Source organism: Nicotiana tomentosiformis, chromosome 2, assembly GCF_000390325.3.
Source record: "Nicotiana tomentosiformis chromosome 2, ASM39032v3, whole genome shotgun sequence".
NCBI lineage: Eukaryota > Viridiplantae > Streptophyta > Magnoliopsida > Solanales > Solanaceae > Nicotiana > Nicotiana tomentosiformis.
This window is the reverse complement of record NC_090813.1, coordinates 167,300,247-167,323,976: the sequence shown is the minus strand read 5'-3', so window position 1 is coordinate 167,323,976 and position 23,730 is coordinate 167,300,247. Positions and strand designations below refer to the sequence as shown.

Genomic DNA, 23,730 nt, shown 5'->3' with positions numbered 1-23,730 from the left:
AGTTATAAGATGATGATTGAAAATTTGTGGAATGATATATATAAGACCTCTATAACATAACATACTTAGAAAATAGTAAGGAAATTTAGTTTACGGTGTCCTCTTTCGATTTGGCTGCCGCAAAATGACTCACATGCATTCTAATAGGAAGCTTGAAGTACTGGGAAAGAAAAGATAAATTGAAATGTAGTTGGGAACTCTTGAAAGCAAATGGCAAAAAACGACAGCTACAACTGCACCTAAATTAGAGCTCATTTTCTTATAGTACTAAAAGTTAGAAGTAGGAACCATTATGAGGAATACTAATGGAATGATCAGTTACAATGAGGAGGAATATGAAAGGCTGGAATAGTAACTGGTGAGACATTTTTTACAACGTTTTTTACAATAAAGAATAGAAAAGAGAGTAAGATAAGATAAATAGAAATTAAGAAAAAATTCCAAAAAAAGGAGAAAAAAGATAAATAGGATCCTTGGCCAAAGAGAGGTGCCAACTCATCTTTTATTGTCCCAACTTTATATATATATATATATATATATATATATATATATATATATATATAGATATAGATAGATAGATAGATAGATATAGATTGCTATCACCCTCAGCTGGACAGAAACACGACAACTATACTATTTCATTTATTCATGTTAAATTTTACAAACTAGATCCACACCCAGGCATCTACATCATATATGTACACCTTCTGTGACGAAATGTCAATCGTTGGCAACCATGGCATCCATGTTGGAACCATTTTCAATTCTTCGTATCAACAGTCTCTTCTCGGGAGGAAGGTCCTTCCCCTGAGAAGCATCGGCATCAACGATAACCATGTCTTCCTCCGAAAAATCTCCTCTTAAAACACCCATTGCTACTTCGTTCTCAACCATCTGCTGAATCACTCGTTTAATAGGTCGAGCTCCATAGTTAGGGTCGAAACCCATATTCGCCAGTAGACTGATAGCTTCCTGCGTGTAATGAAGATCAATTTTCTTCTGTTTGAGTCTGTCTTTCACCCTTCTCATCTGCAAAGAGAAAAAGAGATAAACTTGTCAGGTTCTAAGAAACTCCAATATCAGCAGTATAACTTCAGAGGGAGACCTTCGCTTTCTCACGATAGAGAGAAGGTTTTATAGAAAATGAAATAGATAATCAGCCGCATGTAATACATAGCACTTAGTAGTTCCACCTCGAATTATCTCATGAAACAGAAGAAAAATCTCTTCAAACAGAGAAGATGGACGAAATAAAGATAAAAGAGAGCAACTAATATAGTATGATAATGAAAACACACACAGTTTTGTTCTACAAATATTTTCAGTTAACGATATTGTCAGGTAGCCTCAGTAACTTTCTTTCCCATGAACCTCACCAAGGTTATGCTATGGCTGCAGATGCGATGATAAGGTTAAAATAAAGAAATAGCCAAACACTTTCCCCAAATAAAGAACCAGAAAGAACAGATATCAAATTATATTTCATCTTGGAGAAAGCTTAACCACCAGATGAAATGATATATTTTACATCATACTCTGTTAGAAAACTACTGCAAGAGAAGACATTAGACAGCATGCGATGCAGTTCTCAAGCTTGACATACTCAACCATGCACTCATCAGAAAGCAGCAAGGAGGAAAAACTAGGACGACCACCACCAAGTGAATGAGATGTACTTTTGTGTAATGTTGAGATCTAATGCACAAAAAGGGCAGCCTGGTGCACTAAGCTCCCGCTATGCGCGGGATCCGGGGAAGGGCCGGACCACAAGGGTCTATTGTACGCAGTCTTACACTGCATTTCTACGAGAGGTTGTTTCCACGGCTTGAACCCGTGACCTCCTAATCACATGGCAGCAACTTTACCAGATACACCAAGGCTCCCTTTTCTGAGATCTAATGCACACTAAAACATTTTTTTGCTCTCACACTGAGAAACTGAAATTAACAGAGATAACGCACAAACAGTAAACTGCTGTAGTGCTTATAAAGCTCTTAAAGTCAAAGTAATCAAAAAGCAGATGACACTGCAGCAAACAGAAAACAACACAGAAGAAAAACGTATGAAGTCAGGAGAATCAGAATTCAACAGATTACAGATCTGTATTACCTGGAGCTCAACAATTCTGCTAACTTGCTTAAGGTCCAGAGGTTGGAAAACAATGTATTCATCAATCCGATTCATGAACTCAGGCCGGAAAGTCTGTCTTGCCAATTCAATAACCTGCTTTTTCATCGCATCATAAACTGCCTCCTGGCTATCTCGAGTGTTTTGCAGAGTCTCAAGAATGTAATGTGACCCAATGTTTGATGTCATTATTACAACAGTGTTTGTGAAACTAACAGTCCTCCCTTGAGAATCAGTTATTCTTCCGTCGTCCAACAACTGTAAGAGAATGTTAAAAACATCATGATGCGCTTTCTCAATTTCATCAAAAAGGACCACAGAGTAAGGCCTCCGACGGACCACTTCAGTGAGTTGCCCACCCTCTTCATATCCAACATAACCTGGTGGTGCACCAACCAACCTTGAAACAGCATGTTTTTCCATGTATTCACTCATGTCAATACGCACCAGAGCATTTTCAGTATTGAAAAGGTACGCAGCAAGAGCCTTTCCAAGTTCAGTTTTGCCAACTCCAGTGGGACCCATGAACATGAAGCTTGCAATGGGCCGATTTGGATCGGACAGGCCTGCCCGAGATCGCCTGATTGCATCAGCCACAGATTTTACTGCCATATCCTGACCAACAACTCTTTTGTGAAGTTCATTCTCTAAAAAGACAAGCTTGTCCCTCTCAGACTGCTGAAGGTTTGATAGTGGTATACCCGTCCACTTGCTAACAATTTCAGTAATATCAAGATCTGTTACTTCTTCACGAAGCAACGAACTCCCAGACTTCCGGTAGTCGGCCAGGTTTTTCTCTGCTTCTCCTAGCTGCCGTTGAAGGGAGATTAGGGTGCCATACTTGAGTTCAGCAGCACGATTCAGGTCATACTCACGTTCAGCAGCTTCCATCTCTAAGTTCACCCTGTCAATCTACACAACGAAAAAAAGTGAACAGTAATCATGAGAAAACAAAGAAAAACTGCAATTTTGATTTGACCTCATCAACGAAAGATGCAATTTACCTCCTCCTTTATAGAACGTATACGTGTCATCAGATCTTTCTCGCGTTCCCACTGTTCATTTAACTCTTTTTGCTTTGCCTTAAGGGACTTCAAATCATTTTCTAGCTTGTTAAGTCTTTCTTTAGATGCTTTATCCGTGTCGTTTTTCAGGGAGAGTTTCTCCATTTCCAACTTTAGCACTGCTCTATCTATCTCATCCAATTCAGTTGGCTTTGAAGTAATTTCCATTTTTAGTTTTGCAGCAGCTTCATCAACAAGATCAATGGCTGAAAAGCAAGAACTGAGTATAAGTGAAAAGCCCCAAGTAACGTATGCCAGATCACACACAGCTAAAAACATTTAGAAGAAGCTTGAAATCTGGATCAATTGATCCATTCAATGCAATAAAACATCTAAAGAAGCCATAAAAATAAGCTACTTGTACCCCTGTAACTTTCTTATTATGTAAAAGTAACACTAGGCTGTTGTATTAATTTGAAGATATCATGAAAAACGTTCACAAGAATTTTATAGGAATGAAAAGCAAGTATTTCAGACAACTTGCAGTTCTAAGGATAAGTTAGCCTACCCTTGTCCGGCAAAAATCGCTCGGTGATATATCGATCTGCAAGAACTGCAGCTGATACAAGAGCGCTGTCTGATATTTTAACACCATGATGCAGCTCATATCGTTCACGCAATCCACGGAGGATGGAAATTGCATCTTCCACAGATGGTTGGCCACAATATACTTGTTGAAATCTGCGCTCCAGAGCAGGGTCCTTCTCAATGTACTTCCTATATTCATTCAAAGTGGTTGCTCCGATACATCTAAGTTCACCCCGACCAAGCATGGGTTTCAACAAATTTCCTGCATCCATGGCCCCACTAGTAGCTCCTAGACACAAAGCATAAGCAAACACAATGATTAGGAAGGTATAAACAAATAATTCTTTTAGAATATAACATATCAACATAATTTAACCAAGTAACATTCGCTGAATTAGTTGCTAATATAAGCCAGCTACAAACAGAAACTATATCTTGGGTGTAAAGGTACCTTCTCCTTTACCCGGTTGCATACATAAAGGACATCATCAGTAATGTTTAATCAGCTTTATGGAACAGAAAAATAAACCTACTCCAATCATTTCCGAGGTCCAGGCTCAAATTAACAGAAAAGTAAACTTTAGTTCAAGCATTTCCTAGCTCCAGGCTCAAATTTAAAAATGGATCACCTAAAACACAATCACGAAGCAATAGTGCTTTTTAACCTCACTAGAGAAGAACTAGTGTTTCCCAGTGACATCAAATGAATTAACCCATGAACTTTGGATTGTTTAAGATTGAATTAAGCAAGGAGAAAAATCATCCAACAAAAAGAGCAGTCACTACTTGCTGTCCACAACCCATGAGATTTGAAAGCAGAGAAGCAGTTTGAGTCAGCACTTTTCTTTAATATCGAACTCAATAAATAATAGAGATTTGATCTTTGAGAGAAAGATTATAGTTGGCAAATTTTCTAACCAGTCGGTAGAAATAAACTTTTTCCTTCATGGGGAAATGGATATTAAAAAAAAGCACCAGACCTGCACCAACTACAGTGTGTATCTCATCAATAAACAATATTATCTGCCCATTGGATGAAGAGACTTCCTTTAAAACAGCTTTCAGCCTTTCCTCAAAATCTCCACGGTACTTTGCACCAGCAAGCAAGGCACCCATATCGAGAGATATCAACTAAATAAAATGAAAAGAAAAAGGAAATCAACTTACAGTATTAGCACTTAAAAGTCGAAATTAACAAATCCTAATAGACAATTAAGGTTCAAGCTACAGAAGGCTTTCCTCGGAATCCCACTCTCAAATTTGAAACTTCAGAAACTTATGTCCAACTACTTTACTTTAGGAGGCATCATAATTTAGTTCCACTCTTTTTTAGAGAATTAGGTGGTTCGTTTCCTTTTCTCCTACCCCTTTGCTGAGTGAGGGGTTGGGTTCAGAAAAGAGAGCTTTTTTAGAGAATGAGGTGGTTCGTTTCCTTTTCTCCTACCCCTTTGCTGAGAGAGGGGTTGGGGGGTTCAGAAAAGAGAATAGCTCATCGGACTAGCTTAGATGATCAATATTTAGTTTGACATTTGAGTGCAGTGTTATGCATATATGGCTTTTGGTGCTGTACCTTCTCGTTTATTGTGAGAAGGCACGGGAGAAAATATGTTATTGATATTAGATGAATAATACAATACAAGAGGTCCTTATTTATAGCTATACTATACAAGGACATACTACTCTTCTACCAATGTGGGACAATACTACGCTATATACATGCTGTAAACTAACACTCCCCCTCAAGCAGGTGCATACAAATCATATGTACCGAGCTTGTTACATATATAACCAATACGAGGACCAGTGAGAGACTTGGTAAAAATATCTACAAGTTGATCATTCGACCTCACAAACTTTGTAGCAATCTCTCCTGAAAGTATCTTTTCTCTGGCGAAGTGACAATCAATCTCAATGTGTTTAGTTCTCTCATGGAACACCGGATTTGATGCAATATGAAGGGCAGCTTGATTATCGCACACAAGTTCCATCCGACTGATTTTACCAAATTTCAACTCCTTGAGCAATTGTTTGGTCCTGACTAGCTCACATGTTGCCATAGCCATTGCTCGATATTCTGCTTCTGCACTAGACCGAGCAACTACATTTTGTTTCTTGCTCTTCCAGGACACCAAATTTCCTCATACTAAAACACAATATCCAGACGTAGAACGTCTATCAGAAGGTAATCCTGCCCAATCAGCATCTGAGTATCCAATGATCTGCTCATGACCTCGATCCTCAAAGAGTAACCCTTTGCCTGGAGCCGATTTTATATATCGAATAATGCGGACAGCTGCATCCCAATGACTATCACAGGGAGAATTCATAAACTGACTTACAACACTCACAGGATAAGAAATGTCGGGTCTAGTCACTGTGAGATAATTTAATTTCCCAACCAGCCGCCTATAGCTTGCAGGATCGCTAAGCGGCTCCCCCTATCCTGGCATAAGTTTAGAATTCGGATCCATCGGAGTGTCAACAGGTCTGGAACCTATCATCCCCGTCTTCTCAAGAATGTCTAAAGCATATTTTCTTTGAGAAATAACAATACCTGAGCTAGACTGGGCAACCTCAATACCTAGAAAGTACTTCAATCTGCCTAGATCCTTAGTTTGGAAGTGCTGGAAGAGATGCTGCTTCAGATTGGTAATACCATCCTGATCATTGCCAGTAATAACAATATCATCAACATAGACTACCAGATAAATACAGAGACTTGAAGCAGAGTGCCGATAAAACACAGAGTGATCAGCTTCACTACGAATCATGCCAAACTCCTGGATAACCGTGCTGAACTTACCAAACCAGGCTCGAGGAGACTGCTTTAGACCATAAAGTGACCGACGCAAGCGACATACAAGGCCACGAGACTCCCCCTGAGCAACAAAACCAGGTGGTTGCGCCATATAAACCTCATCCTCAAGATCACCGTGAAGAAAGACATTTTTAATGTCCAGTTGATAGAGGGGCCAATGACGAACCGCAGCCATGGATAGAAAAAGGCGGACTGAAGCCACTTTAGCCACGGGAGAGAAGGTATCACTGTAATCGAGCCCAAATATCTGAGTATATCCTTTGGCAACAAGACGGGCCTTAAGTCGATCAATTTGTCCATCGGGACCAACTTTGACTGCATAAACCCAACGACAACCAACAGTAGATTTACCTGAAGGAAGAGGAACAAGCTCCCAAGTACCACTTGTATGTAAAGCAGACATCTCGTCACTCATAGCCTGTCGCCATCCTGGATGAGACAACGCTTCACTTGTAGACTTAGGGATGGAAACCGAGGACAAAGAAGATATAAAAGCATAATGGGGAGATGACAGACGATGATAGCTCAAACCGACATAATGAGGATTAGGGTTAAGTGTGGTCCGTATACCTTTCCGAAGGCAATCGATGTACTAGGAGCAGGGTCCGCAGCAGGAGCAGGGTCAGGTGCAGGACGAGAACCAGTTGGGCTTGATGGAAGACACAAACGATGATGATAAGTCAAGAGTGGTGTTCCTGTGACTGGGGAACTAGGGGGAACAACACTAGACTCCTCAACGGTTGGTATGAATGAAACCTCTATGGTCGAAGGTAGAGGAGGAGCTATAGTAAACTCCTCAAAGGTCGGTATAGGTAAGACCTCAGATATATCATGGTGGTCAGCAGAGGTAAAGAAAGGTTTAGACTCAAAAAATATGACGTCAGCTGACGTAAGGTACCTACGAAGATCTGGAGAATAACAACGATATCCCTTCTGAACACGAGAATAACCAAGGAAGACACACTTGAGAGCACGAGGAGCTAACTTATCTTTCCCAGGGGCTAAGTTATGAACAAAACACGTGCTCCCAAAAACACGAGGTGGAAGAGAGTATAAGGGTGACTGGGGAAACAATACTGAATGCGGAATCTGATTTTTGATGGGAGATGAAGGCATCCGATTAATCAAATAACAAGCTGTGAGAACTGCATCGCCCCAAAAACGCAACGGAACACGAGATTCAATTAGAAGTGTACGAGCAGTCTCAATAAGGTGCCTATTATTTCTCTCAGCAACCCCATTTTGCTGAGGGGCATAAGGACAAGATGTCTGATGAATAATTCCTTGAGAAGTCATAAACTGCTGAAATTGAGAAGATAAATATTCTAAGGCATTATCACTGCGAAAAATGCGAATAGAAACACCAAATTGGTTTTTGATTTCAGCACAGAAACTCTGGAATATAGAAAATAACTCAGAACGATCTTTCATTAAGAAAAGCCAAGTACATCTTGAATAATCATCAATGAAACTGACAAAATAACGAAATCCCAAGGATGAACTGACTCTACTAGGACCCCATATATCAGAATGAACTAAGGAGAAGACAGACTCTGCATGACTCTCAACACTACGCGAAAAGGAGGCTCGGGTATGTTTCCCAAGTTGACACGACTCACAATCTAATGTAGACAAACTAGATAAACTAGGCACCATCTTCTGAAGTTTGGATAAACTCGGATGTCCTAAACGTCTGTGGATTAGATATGGAGGATCTGTAACTAGACATGTTGTGGAAGGACTGAGTGAGTTAAGGTAGTAAAGGCTTTCTGATTCACGTCCTGTACCAATTGTCTGTCCCGTACTGCAGTCCTGCATAATAAAAGAATCGTCAATAAAATATATACCACAATGGAGGGCACGACTAACAGATGCAAGACTAAAAGGACAGCCAGGGACATAAAGAACGGAATCTAGGGTGATAGAAGACAAGGGATTAGCTTGTCCAACTCCTTTTGCCTTAGTTTGACATCCATTGGCTAAAGTACCAGTGGGAAGAGACTGTGAATATACAATATTTGACAAAAGTGATATATTACCAGAGATGTGATCAGAAGCGCCGTAGTCCATGACCCATGGGCCAAGAGTGCTAGACTGGGAAACACAAGCAAAAGAATTACCAGTAACAGAAGTATCAGTCTGAGCAACTGAGGCTACTTGTGGAGATGTCTGCTTACTTGCTCGATACTGAAGGAGCTCATTATATTCTTCTTTAGATAAAGAAAATCCTTGGTTACCTGGAGTCTCGGTCTGAGCAATGTAAGCATTTTTGGGTGGACGACCATGTAAGAAATAGCACATTTCACGAGTGTGTCCAAGTTTGTGACAATAAGAACACTTGGGTCTAGATCTTCCAAAACGACCTCCTCCTCGTCTATGCTCCATAGTTTGAGATGCCCGAACATCCATTGTCTGAGATGCAAGAACAGAGGAATCAAGTATCTGTGATGAGATCACTGGTGGACTTGGTGCTGCAGCAAGGCGGAGTAATCGACAGAATAATTCAACTGTAGGGACAGACGGACTAGCCAAAATCTGGTCGCGTACTGAATCAAGATCATTAGGAAGTCCAGCGAGGGTAAGAACGAGAAACATCTTTTGTCGCTGCTCTTGTTGTTTTTCCACACTAGCAGAAACTGGCATCAACTTCTCAAATTCCTCCATGACTGCCTGTACTTGACCCAAGTAAGTAGACATATCCAATTCCTGCTTCTTTAAGTTTGTCATCCGTGATATCACATCATAGAAGCGAGATATGTCATTAGTGTATAAGGTCCGTGCCTTTGCCCAAACCAAATAACATGTCTGGAATGGACGAAACAAGGGCATCAACTTGGAATCAATAGATCGCCACAAGATGCTACACAACTGAGCATCGATTTTTGCCCAAAGTGCTATTGCCTTTTCATCTCCATCATTAGACTGTTTGATTAGATGATCTTGAACACCTTGACCTCTACACCATAACTCGACAGATGAAGCCCAAGCTAAGTAGTTTGAACCTCCCATTAAAGGTTCCGAGGTAATAATAGCACTAGAGCTTCCAGAACTCATGTTTCTAGACTCAAAAGCATCAAATCCCAAAGACATTGTTGCAAATTATTACCAAATAGGAGAAAGAATCAACTGTAATCCACTGAAGCAGTGTACGGAAACACAGAAACAGAATAATGAAATACTGTAGCTGCCGGAATCTACTGTAGCTGTCGGAATAGTACTGTAGCTGCCGGAAAAAACTCAAAATTTTCGGAATGAAATGAAAACAGTAGGGGTAGGATCGGAATTACCAAGCGACCCAACTGTTCTGAAGGAAGATTTTCAAAAAATGGCCGGAAGTGGTGCTTATGCTTTCCTGAGCCGAGGGTCTATTGGAAACAACCTCTCTATCCTCACAAGGTAGGGGTAAGGTCTGCGTACACAGTACACACTACCCTCCCCAGACCCCACAGTGTGGGATAATACTGGGTATGTTGTTGTTGTTGTTGTTGTTATGCATATCTCACTTAGTATCAAACTCGACTGAAATTGCTCCCAGAAATGATTAAAACAATATTTTACTTAGCCACGGTCGTTCATTTGAGTAAAGACTACATCAACTGTCTTTAGCAGACATATCTTGAAAAGAAAATTATGATCCAATAATACTGGCGTCATACAAATGAATCACTGCAACACGAGAAACAGAACTATTTGCAGTAAGCAACAAGTTACGGCTCATAATTCTCAAGAGAAAGGCAACAGGTTTTCAACCATTGATTTATTTCTTCAAGACATGCCTTTCCCAGATACTATCTTTTTCAAATTGAAGAGAAAGCAATCCAATGCACACTACGCAAAGGCCATCTTCCAAGCTCTTGCACATGCACAATCACTTGACCTTTTCACAATAAAATAAACTCAATCAAATTAAGACCAAGGAAGAAAAGTTATAACCTTCCGATTCATCAAAGGTTCAGGAACATCACCACGGACTATCCTTTGAGCTAACCTGCATGGATGAGGAGCAGAAAGCATAATCATTCCGAGGTTAAGTGTCATAGATTTGGCTGATACCATCTTTCACTTATCTTTTTCCTGATTTCTTTTAAAGACTAAAGACCATGTTAGAATACCAAAAGCATCAAAGTAATTATAGGTTAATGTTGCCTAGTCTCGTTGTATCTGAATAGGAGAATATGTAAAATATTTTATATGATATTTTGGAGTATTCTTTACTTAACTACAAGAGAAAAATCACTATTCATATCATTAGCATAATATAAATAATGAGCTTATATCACTAGAATAAGAATCCTTTATAAGAAACACTCTCGTTGTGTCAATAATCAAATCAATAAGTACTCTCTTCTTTTCTCATGATACCAAAACCTCTATTCTCTTAGTAGAGACTCAATAACTTCTGTCTACCGGCGGCCCAACCCGCCAACATTTTCTTTGGGTTGCTGCTCCACCCTCTCCGGAGGCTATTCTAGTCGTAATGTGCATCATTCCAGCCCTTGCTCTAGCAGCAGATTTTCCAGTGAGATCTGGATGACAATCATCTATGTTTTAATAAGCAAACTCAAGTTGATTTTCCATCTTCGAGTTTGAGCGGGCACTTTAGAGTATTAAGAGAAACGACTTCATTATAGGTTAGAATTGTCTAAATTCACCATATCTGAATAGGAGAATGTTGTAGCATATTCTATGTGATATTTGAGAATATTCTTAATCTAAAAGTAGGATATTATCACTTCCCTTATTGTTGGCGGAAAAATATTTTCTACCTTCGTTTACAAGATAAGACTCCTAGGTTCAATAAGAAGTATTCTCCTCTAATCCAACCACAGTGGGAAATTCTCTTCACTGATGTTAGACGCATGGTTAACCTTGACCTAGCTTCGTTTTCCTTAGTACCATGCATTAGGCAAACTGGAAACCAGCTCCACAAGTAAATTTATCTCAGGTTATTGAGTGCGCAGAGTGATTATACATAAACAATACTTCACTGTGTGGCTAAACGCCCAGTGATAATAATTCAGTGCAAAAGCAGGAAACTGTTACCATACTATTCACAAAAGGAAAAAGCAAGTCATGAGAAAGCTGCTAGCTAGAGTGTAATCCTCCCATAGAATCCAGGGTCCAAATGCCCGCTTCTATTAAATCTCTTGTCCTTTTGGATGTTAATCTTCTGACCTTTATGTTGACATGACCTCTGTGTAATATTTCTCCACATGCTCAAAAATATAAATAAAAGGATCAGAAAAGAAAAGATAAGTTTCGTCTTTGTCCAGAAACGAAAAAAGAATATACTGAAGCCTGCATCGGGCTGCTGGGGGTCACATGAAGCTTCTCCCTGCCTCGCTTTACTAAGAACTCCATAGTTTTTCATCCATCCAACATGTGCAGCTAAAGCCTGCATCGGGCTGCTGGGGGTCACATGAAGCTGCTCCCTGCCTCACTTTACTAAGAACTCCATGGTTCTTCATCCCTCCAACATGTGCGGCAGGGAGCCCTACTTGTGACACCTGGAGGCTGAAATTTATTCTTCTTCCCTTGTTGAAAAAGACAGCACTTCTTTTCGTACTGTTCTTACCTTCTTCTCCTTGCAGGATGGTGGGAAGAGAAATATCTTATATCAAAGAAAAGGAAAAACAATATCTTGTTCGTCTTCTTCTTAACATGTTAAGAGCATCTTTGCCTTAATTATAAGGTTGATTTTAAAATTTAGATAACTATATCAATCATTCTAATCTGTACCTCAAATCCAACCTAGTTGGGATCGTTATATGAATCCTCTATTTATTTTGCTCTCTTATAAGATAACTTAAGGGTGTTTGTTAAAACTAGAGGGTCTCTATATCTCACATTTGATATACAAATCTCTAACCAAATTAAAAGCTCCTGGCAAACACAAAACCTAATGTAAGAGCAATAGCGACTAAAGCTTCAACGCTAACTAATTACTATTGCATGCTTTTGATAGTTTGCTTTCATTGTGCTATGTTCATAATGAATCCACGCAGATTCTGAGAGATTGTAGGTGTTTCTAGATGACTTCTCTCCATGTAATTTTAGATCTACTTCATACCTTTTCAACAGCTTCAGTTATCATAGTCTCACCAATAAACCAATGCACTTGGAAAGCCTACGAAAGACATGATGGAAATGTGGCCATCTCTCAATTTACTATCAACATGTGCTACTTGCACCTTCACATGGACACAGCCATTTTTGGTGTGTATACATCCATCTGACACCACATATTTACCATGCTCATCTTGTCAATGTAGTGACTTGGACGCAACCATTTTTGGGTCGTATAGTACATCCATCTGACACCACATATTTATGATGCTCATCTTGTCGATATTGTGGGTCTTAAAAGTCCAGCGTTTACTCCTATATAACCCTGTTGATCTCACCAGTTTCCATAGACCTTATGTTCTACTTTAGTAGCTATCTCATTATCGCAAAGCATTTCCATGGGCTTCCTTCAATTCGGCCATCATATTATTGTGTTACATATTCATCTATCATGTCATTCTATTGAAAGATCGGGTCTAGATATCTGAATTTTTTGTCTAGACACTAGTATCCTATCTAACCTCACTTCAAAAGCTAAACTTGCATTGCACATCTTCTGTTTAACTTCTACCTATTGTAAAATCCTTATTCTCTAGTGTGCTTCTCTACAATTCCAACTTCTGATCGGCTCCTAACTAATTTTGTCAATTAACAATTGACTCTCTCGGGTATGATTGTTACTTTCTTGCCCTTCCCCTCGTCAAACAACAAAATATCATCGACGAATAGCATATCCCATAAACTTCATCCTATTTGCTACTGAATAACTCATTCCATAGCCAGGGTAAGCAACTATGGGGCAGATCCCTATTATGGACTAACGGTTAGAAGAAACTCCTCTATATCTCCGCGCACCGGTTCCTCACTTGTGACCACTCCTTCATATATATCCTTTATGGTACTTGTATATTTTGAGTAGAAATTTCTTTGTTCTCAAGCACCCACTAAACGACATTTTTTCCCAACTTATCATATGCTTTCTCTAGGTCTAAGCAAAAATATACCTCTATTGCAGATACACTCAAATAAGCCACTATCCAATATCAATTTAGAATTATTCACTTCCAGTGCAGAAACACATTCGTCCGGCAGTTAAACCAAACTAATTTTTCCGATATGTAAGATAAGTAAGTTACAACTAGCACAACTGATCTAATAAAAAGTAAGTATTGATTAACTTTTTAAATATCCAAACCACAAAGGCTCTAAATCTCATAACCTACTGGTAACAAGTAATAACTAAAAAGCCTCCTTTGCTGGAAAAAAGATCATTACAAGAGACGGAACTGATTGACTTTTATCAGTTAATATGTCAAAAACACCTCCCCATTTCACGAAGGCTGGAAACATAACATATTGCATAAAGTAGATGACGTGAAAAATGCCACCAATTGCATAGGATTCTTAAGTACAAGCAAATATTACAGCTAACACTACCTTGGACCTATGTAAAAAGTTAAAACGAGGTCACACAGAGGCTCTACAAGTTGCCACAATTTTGGCATTTTATTAATTATTAAATAGAAATTTGATCATTCAAAGGCTCTGCAAGCCACCTCAATTTTACAGGCTTACGGGCAAGGTAGTTTCAAATCATAGGGAAGTTAACACAAATTCAGTGATTCACTAATGACAACATTATTTTGATATATATTTTCAAGAAATGTTGAATGCATCCATCAGAACTCTTCACTAAACCTTGTCAACGATCCTGATTCTGCAACATATAGGCAAACCCCTTAGTAAGAAGTGCTATAACTACATTTCATTACCACACCAATGCTCATTAAAAATAAACATAAGGAACCATGGTAAACAAAAAAGATTATAATTGTTTCATTCCATCCTACAATTACTAATTTTCAACAACTCCACGTAACACACCCTGACCCATCTCACAATTCAAATAGTTAACAGGAATAATGTATTATCCAGAAACTATATGTATGAGCAATGATATTTTCCTGTAAATTACACATACAGTCTGCTAAATATCACAAACCTCTCTAAGCTGATAATCATGCTATTCCATGCACATATTTTCTAGAAACATAACTCTTTTAAAGTTCAATGTTTGGTTTGCCAGGCAGCATTATTCAACAAAACTAATTAAAACAGCATATCCAACCAAAAGAATATCAATGTAGACAAGTAATAATAAAAAATGTCCTCCACAAATCCGCTATTCCATTACTGTTTTTGGATTGTTTTCAACTGAACCAGGATCCAGACAAATAAATATAAGGAAAAACATGTCATACATCACCCCGTGAGACCACAAAAGGCTACAGATCATACCCTTCGGCAATTGCAGTTTTCCCCACTCCAGGCTCACCAATAATAACAGGATTATTCTTTGTCCTCCGACTTAATATTTGGATGCAGCGCCGTATTTCATCATCTCTTCCTATCACCGGGTCAAGTTTGCCACGTCTGGCAAGTTCAGTTAAGTCATTTCCATATTTCTCAAGTGCCTCATACTTTCCCTCTGGGTCTGAAAAGAATCAGAACGCTATGTATTAATAGCAGCAAGAAAAAATGAGTACAACAACAAGAACAACAACAATCCAGTATAATCCCACAAGTGAGGTCCGGGGAGGGTAGAGTGTACGCAAACCTTACCCCTACCCCAGAGGGGTAGAGAGGCTGTTTCCGAAAGACCCTCGGCTCGAGAAGAAGAAAAATAAACAATAGTCAATAGGTCAGTGACAGCAATAGAAGATAAAAAATATTAACAACATCGTAAGAAATAGAAAAATAGATGTAAAAGCAATAACTATAAACAACAATACTACCATAGAAAATAGTGAGGAAACTACATAAACAACTAACAACCCACAGCGAAACAACAACAGGCCAGCCCCGCCCCTGGAACATCCCTAACCTACAACCCTAATGCTCGACCTCCACCCCTTCCTATCCAGAGCCATGTCCTCGGAGATCTGAAGTCGCGTCATGTCTTGCCTGATCACCTCACCCCAATACTTCTTAGGTCGTCCTCTACCTCTCCTCGTACCTGCCAATGCTAACGTCTCGCACCTCCTAATCGGGGCATTTATGCTTCTCCTCCGCACGTGCCCGAACCATCTAAGCCTCGCTTCCCGCATCTTGTCGTCCATGGGAGCCACGTCCACCTTCTCCCGAATATCTACATTCCTAATCTTATCCAGCCTAGTGTGCCCGCACATCCATCTCAACATCCTCATTTCTGCCACTTTCATCTTCTGGGTATGGGAATTCTTGGCTGTCCAACACTCAGCCCCATACAACATGGCCGGTCTAACTACCGCTCTATAGAACTAGCAAGAAAAAATGAGTGACGCCTCAAAAAGCACTTTCAGCAGTTTGAGAAGGCACGGGAGAAAATATGTTATTGATATTGGATGATAAATACAATACAAGAGGTCCTTATTTATAGCTATACACTACAAGGAGATATTACTCCTCTTCCAATGTGGGACAAGACTACACTATACATATCTATAAACTAACACTCCCCCTCAAGCCGGTGCATACACATCATATGTACCGAGCTTGTTACACATGTAACTAATACGAGAACCAGTAAGAGACTTAGTGAAATATCTGCTAGTTGATCATTCGACTTTACAAACTTTGTAACAATATCTCCTGAAAGTATTTTTTCTCTGACAAAGTGACAGTCGATCTCAATGTGTTTAGTCCTCTCATGGAACACCGGATTTGACGCAATATGAAGAGCAGCTTGGTTATCACACACTAGTTCCATCTTGTTGATTTCTCCGAACTTTAACTCCTTGAGCAACTGCTTGACCCAAACTAACTCACACGTCGCCATAGTCATGGCCCGATATTCGGCTTCGGCGCTAGATCGAGCAACTACATTCTGTTTCTTGCTCTTCCACGAGACCAAATTACCTCCTACTAGAACACAATATCTAGACGTAGAACGTCTATCAAAAGGTGATCCTGCCCAATCAGCATCTGTGTACCCAACAATCTGCTCGTGGCATCGATCCTCGAATAGTAATCCTTTGCCTGGAGCTGACTTTATATACCGAAGAATGCGAACAACTGCATCCCAGTGACTATCACGGGGAGAATCCGTAAACTGACTTACAACACTCACCGGAAAAGAAATGCCAGGTCTAGTCACTGTGAGGTAATTCAATTTGCCAACCAACCTCCTATATCTCGTAGGGTCTCTAAGAGGCTCCCCCTGTCCAGGCAAAAACTTAGCATTCGGATCCATAGGAGAGTCAATAGGTCTGCAACCCATCATTCCAGTCTCCTCAAGAATGTCTAAGGCATACTTCCGCTGTGAAATAACAATACTTGAACTAGACTGAGCGACCTCAATACCTAGAAAATATTTCAATCTACCCAGATCCTTAGTCTGGAAGTGCTGAAAGAGATGTTCCTTCAGATTAGTAATATCATCCTGATCATTACCAGTAATAACAATATCATCAACATAAACCACTAGATAAATACACAGATTAGGAGCAGAATGCCGATAAAACACAGAGTGATCAGCCTCACTACGAGTCATGCCGAACTCCTGAATAATTGTGCTGAACTTACCAAACCAAGCTCGAGGGGATTGTTTCAAACCATATAGTGACTTGCGCAATCTGCACACACAACCATTAAACTCCCCCCGAGCAACAAAACCAGGTGGTTGCTCTATATAAACTTCTTCCTCAAGATCACCGTGGAGAAAAGCATTCTTAATGTCTAACTGATAAAGAGGCCAATGACGTACAACAGCCATGGACAAAAAGAGACGAACAGATGCTACTTTAGCCACGGGAGAGAAAGTATCACTATAATCAAGCCCAAAAATCTGAGTATATCCTTTTGCAACAAGACGAGCCTTAAGCCGATCAACCTGGCCATCCGGGCCGACTTTGACTGCATAAACCCAACGACAACCAACAGTAGACTTACCTGCAGGAAGAGGAACAAGCTCCCAAGTGTCACTCGCATGTAAAGCAGACATCTCGTCAATCATAGCATGTCGCCATCCTGGATGAGATAGTGCCTCACCTGTAGACTTAGGGATAGAAACAGTGGACAAAGAAGATATAAAAGCATAATATGGTGACGACAGACGATGATAACTTAAACCGACATAGTGGGGATTAGGATTAAGTGTGGATAGTACACCTTTGCAGAGTGCAATTGGTTGACTAAGAGGAGACAAGTCTGCAGTAGGTGCAGAATCTGATGCGGGGCGTGAATCACCTGGGCCTGATGCTGGATGTGGACGACGATGATAAGTCAAGTGTGGTGGAGCTGCAGAAGGTTGAACTGGATTATGTGGAGGAACTGGAGTTATAGGTGGTGGAGCTACAACCGGAGCTGTAGGTGGTACAACCGGAGCTATAGGTGGTAGAGCTACAACTGGAGCTATAGGTGGTGGAGCTACAACTGGAGCTGTAGGTGGTGGAGCTGGAGTGACTGAATCTCCAAGAGATGAAACTGGTAGTACCTCAGAGATATCTAAGTGATGACCTGAACCTGTGAAGTATGATTGGGTTTCAAAGAAGGTAACATCAGCGGACATAAGGTACCGCTGGAGGTCAGGAGAGTAGCATCGATACCCCTTTTGTGTTCTCGAGTAACCCAAATACGCACTTAAGAGCACGAGGAGCTAACTTATCTGTTCCTGGAGTAAGGTTATGGACAAAACAAGTACTTCCAAAGATACGGGGTGGAAGAGAGAACAAAGGTAAGTGGGGAAACATGACAGAGAATGGAACTTGGTTCTGGATAGCTGAAGATGGCATACGATTAATAAGATAGCAAGATGTAAGAACGGCATCCCCAAAAACGCAACGGAGCATGAGATTGTATGAGTAGGGTACGAGCAGTTTCAATAAGATGTCTATTCTTTCTTTCAGCTACCCCATTTTGTTGAGATGTGTACGGACAAGATGTTTGATGAATAATCCCATGAGATTTCATAAACTGCTGAAATGGGGAAGACAAATACTCTCGGGCATTATCACTACGAAATGTGCGAATAGAAACCCCAAATTGATTTTGAATTTCAGCGTGGAAGGTCTGGAAAATAGAAAACAGCTCAGATCGATTTTTTATCAAAAATATCCAAGTGCACCTGGAATAATCATCAATGAAACTGACAAAGTAGCGGAATCCTAAGGTGGAACTGACCCGACTAGGACCCCAAACATCTGAATGGACTAAAGTAAAAGGTGACTCTGCTCGATTATCAAGACACCGAGGGAAATGGGAGCGGGTATGCTTACCGAGCTGACATGACTCACACTCTAGAGCTGACAAGTGAGATAAACCAGATACCATTTTCTGAAGTTTTGACAAACTGGGATGTCCCAACCGTTTATGTAATAAATCTGGTGAATCAGTAACAGGACAAGTTGTAGAAGGAATACAAGATGTGAGTCCATGTGATTTAGCAAGGATAAGGTAATAAAGTCCGTTTGATTCACGCCCGGTACCAATGATCCGCCCCGTACTGCGTTCCTGTATAAAAACATGGTCATCAAGAAATAAAACAGTGCATTTAAGTGATTTGGCTAAGCGACTAACAGCTATGAGATTAAAAGGACTATTGGGAACATAAAGGACTGAATCTAAAGGTAAGGAAGGAAGTGGGCTTGCTTGACCTATTGCAGTTGCCATGGTTTGAGACCCATTGGCCATTGTGACTTTTGGAAGAGATTGAGAATACGAAATAGTAGTGAAAAGAGATTTGTTACCAGAAATATGATCTGATGCACCTGAATCAATGACCCAAGACTCAGAGGATGAAGATTGGGAGAAACAAGTCACGCTATTACCTGTTTGAACAACAGAAGCTATCTCAGAAGATGTCTGCTTACATGCTTTATACTGAAGGAACTCAATATACTCTGCTAAAGAAACCATCCGACTATTCAAAGCATCGGTTCCCATGTCGCTACAATTTGTAGTAGTAGGGTTAACTTGAAATAGTGGAAATAAGTAACTCCTGTGAGAAAACTGAAGAAATAGCTTGAAAAACACTGTTTACAGCAGGAAAACAGAACACTGTTCTGTGCCGGAAACACTGTTCACGCCAGAAACACTGTAGCTCGCCGGAAAATTCCAAAGTTGTCAAAATTTGTTGTAACCAGGATGGATAGACTCGGAATTCCTTTGCGAGCAAGCTGTCCTGAAGAAATATTTTCAAAAAATGGCCAGAAAGGTCACTGTTTACGCCGGAAAAATATAAAAGTGGCCGGAATTTGATTTGAATTAGATGGGTAGGCTCGGAATTTTGAGGAGAGCACACTGTCATGAAGAAGCTTCGCGAAAAAATGGCCGGAAAGTGGCCGGAACCCTCGTCGGAAAAGTTGTTGCCGGCGCATGGAGGAGCGTAGCGGCTTTTCTGCCGGATAAAATTTCAGGGGTTGGTAGTCGGAGGGTGGTCTACCTCGTGGTGGTGTTGGTTTTAGCACAACACCGACAGAAAGTGACTTTCACTTAGATAAGCCTTAGGTCACCGGAAAAATTACACGATGACTAAGTTCTTTCTTCCCGGTTAACGCTGGAATGACGCACAACGATCTTTTCTCGCTAATGCTCTGATACCATGTGAGAAGGCACGGGAGAAAATATGTTATTGATATTGGATTATAAATACAATACAAGATGTCCATATTTATAGCTATACACTACAAGGAGATATTACTCCTCTTCAAATGTGGGACAAGACTACACTATACATATCTATAAACAAACAAGCAGCAATTTCAGTATCTAGTAGCAGACATAACAAGGCAAAGGCACAAAGACCATTACATGTTTCATTATGTTATTAAGGTTTCACCCTGCATACAACTTTTTTCCGAGCCAATCAGATAACATTATGTCCATCCTCTACTTTTGGAGAGAACAGAATTTAGAAACTGAACATCAGGCATTGTCAAGGCTGCTCAACTTCATTGGACTTGGTAGGAAACCATAATCTACCATAGTGAACAGCTGTATGATGGCATAAATAAGAGCAACAGCAACTCTTTCAAATTCAATGACCATAACTTAAATATATTGTCACGATTAAGGCAGCAAAACTTGTTGAGATCGATAGACTTGGACTTGTCGAGATCGTCCAATCATTTGCATTTATTGGGTTAACTCAATTGCTATGAATGAGTCACATTAGGAGAATTACTTCACCATATTCTGTAATTTACCAAGATTGTAACTAGTTTAAGTTCTTAATCAAACTTGAGGAAATAATCAAGTTTTTCCATCATTTTTCAGTCTCTTATTTCTAGTCTTCATGACATTAAAGCCAGGGAAGAAACTACTTACTGAAAAGCTATAGAGTCGCAAAAAATTACAGAGGCTGACAGAATGAGTCTCACTTGACTGTACCACTCAATTCTCTTTGCATAGACTTCTAGACCTCACTGCCACTCGAGGAAGACTCATAGAGCCCCAACAACCCATCCACCCTAGAATCCTGCTGCTAGAAGCATTGTTATCAATGGCAAATGCATAAATCAATCTTTTCTATGTTGCAACTTTACCGTCCACACTAAAATTTCCAGATCAAAATCTCCACCATCTACAATTGGAAGTGTTTGGATGTACTTACTTCCTTCATGATCACACTACTGGAAAGGACAGACCTCAATCCTAATCAGAATTGTGTCTTTTTTTACTCACCCATTTTCAAGAAAAGTTGCAAATGTTTATAATCCCCCCAAAAGTAAAGTTCGTCTCAGCAAATGTAACCTCCCTTTGACTCATCTCTATACTTTTCACCAAATTCTATAAAATAAAATTTCCTTCCTGACATCTACTAGTCCCTAACTTCTTAAAACACAAGTTTGTCCTGTCCGAGTCTACTCAGTTCATAAACATCCTCCTACTAATAGAAATGAGATTTTTCTCAAGATACAAGTACATTGCCAGCTTTCAGTGACTTTCTCCTCCTCCTCCTCCTCCTCCTCCATCACTAATCCCAATCATGCCTTCAACAGACATAACAACTCCATTCATTACCCCACGCAAAGATATTCGTACTTCTCGTATCATTTTGTTACTTTCTTAATCAATGTGTCAACTTTTTCTAGTGTTTCCACATTTAAAAGACAGATGGAAAATTATTGATTCATCTAATACGGAGTCATGCCATGATAGAGGAGATTGTTGTTATTCATACCAATAATTCGTAGGGAATTTTTTTTAATAATCATGGTGTTCCGGCGCTTGCGCACACCTCCACTAATTCCACAGGATACCTGCTACCTCCCACCAGCGCAGATACGAGCTAACTCTTATTAGAATCTTGTCGACATTCTAGAATATTCTAGGATCTTGTAAATAGAGCATAGCTTGATTGTATTTTCATTGTGATTAATTCTCTTTCCTTTTAGTATAAATTCACACACAACTTTGGGATTGAATTTCTCTTCAATGTATTAATTCGGTACAGCAGTCGTACATTTATAGAGATGAGTATATACTATAGGATAGGGACTAAGGAGATCTAATTACATAAGAACTTCAAAGTATAACTAGGTTTAGGTATCCGACTCTATCCTAAGTATACTAGGACTCAAAGTTGATATAACACTCCCCTTGCAAGCTGAGGTGGAGAAACCACATTGAGCTTGGACCGAAGGAACTCAAATCTGGAGGAAGCTAGTGGCTTTGTGAAGACATCACCCAGCTGATCTTTGGAGGATAAAAATTGAACTTTGAGATCCTTTCGAGCTACTTTGTCTAACAAAGTGAAAATCAATTTCCGCGTGCTTGGTTCGTGCATGAAACACAGGATTTACTGAAAGATAGGCAGTCAAACCATAGAATTGGAGCTTTGGGAAGTTTAACACCAAGCTCAAACAAGAGAGACTGAATCCAAGTCAGCTCGGCAGCTGCATCTGCTAAAGCTTTATCTCTGATTCTGTGGAGGATCTAGCTATAATGCGTTGCTTTTTGAACGACCATGAGAGAATAGCTTCACCGAAGATAATGGCATAACCCTAGTGGACTTACGATCATCACCTGCCCAATCTGAGTGTGTGAAGGCTTGAAGAGGAGAATAAGAGACATAGGAATGTGAAAACACGTGTTGGGTGTGCTTCAAATAGCAGAGTATGCGCTTGACTGCTGCCCACTGATTCATAGTAGGATTGTGCATGAATTGACAAGCTTTATTCACTACAAAAGCTAAGTCCGGCCGAGTGAGAGTGACATACTGTAAGGCACCCACAATATGACAGTACAAGGTAGGATCATGAAAGCTAAGACTTTCTCCACTGTGAAGTTTGACATTCATTTCTGTGAGAAAGCAGGAGAGATAATATATTATTGATATTAGATACTCAATATAATACAAGAGGTCCTATTTATAGCTATAGTCTACAAAGTACATATTACTCCCATTCCAATGTGGGACTAGACATAACTAACACTCCCCCTCAAGCCGGTGCATACACATCATATGTACCGAGCTTGTTACACATGTAACTAATACGAGAACCAGTAAGAGACTTAGTGAAAATATCTGCTAATTGATCATTTGACTTTACAAACTTTGTAACAATATCTTCTGAAAGTATTTTTTTTCCCTGACAAAATGACAGTCGATCTCAATGTGTTTAGTCCTCTCATGGAACACCAGATTTGGCGCAATATGAAGAGCAGCTTGGTTATCACACCAGTTCCATCTTGTTGATTTCTCCGAATTTTAACTCCTTAAGCAACTGCTTGACCCAAACTAACTCACATGTTGCCATAGCCATGGCCCGATATTCGGCTTCGGCGCTAGATCGAGCAACTACATTCTGTTTTTTGCTCTTCCACGAGACCAAATTACCTCCTACTAGAACACAATATCCACACGTAGAACGTCTATCAAAAGGTGATCATGCCCAATCACAGAGGCAGAGCTAGGATTTGAAGTGTGGGGGTTCTAAATTTTAAAATAAAACACGGCTTTCAGCGGGAATCGAACCCCCATCTTTCCCAGCGAACCCACAGCCCTTACCGTTGAACCAAGACCCCTTTTATTACTGGGTTCGGCAGTATATATTTATATAGATTTAGTAAATATTTCAATACAAATACAGAGTTCCGGAAAAAGTGACTGGGTTCGCCCGAACCCGCACCTACTGTTGTAGCTCC

The 23,730-nt window shown here is 40.0% G+C and overlaps 1 protein-coding gene across 1 annotated transcript in view; it reads right to left on the bottom strand.

The window, feature by feature from the left end:
* Positions 1-324: 324 nt before the first annotated feature.
* LOC104086720 (chaperone protein ClpB4, mitochondrial-like) overlaps positions 325-23,730 on the bottom strand; it is a 41,105-nt gene continuing 17,699 nt past the window's right edge. The window contains exons 4-10 of the mRNA XM_070196299.1: positions 14,902-15,097; positions 10,471-10,525; positions 4,700-4,850; positions 3,700-4,008; positions 3,132-3,397; positions 2,110-3,039; positions 325-1,029 (exon numbers count right to left, since the gene is read on the bottom strand). Of these exons, the coding sequence (XP_070052400.1) occupies positions 721-1,029; positions 2,110-3,039; positions 3,132-3,397; positions 3,700-4,008; positions 4,700-4,850; positions 10,471-10,525; positions 14,902-15,097 (2,216 nt within the window). The 3' untranslated portion in view covers positions 325-720. The remainder of the gene's footprint in view (positions 1,030-2,109; positions 3,040-3,131; positions 3,398-3,699; positions 4,009-4,699; positions 4,851-10,470; positions 10,526-14,901; positions 15,098-23,730) is intronic.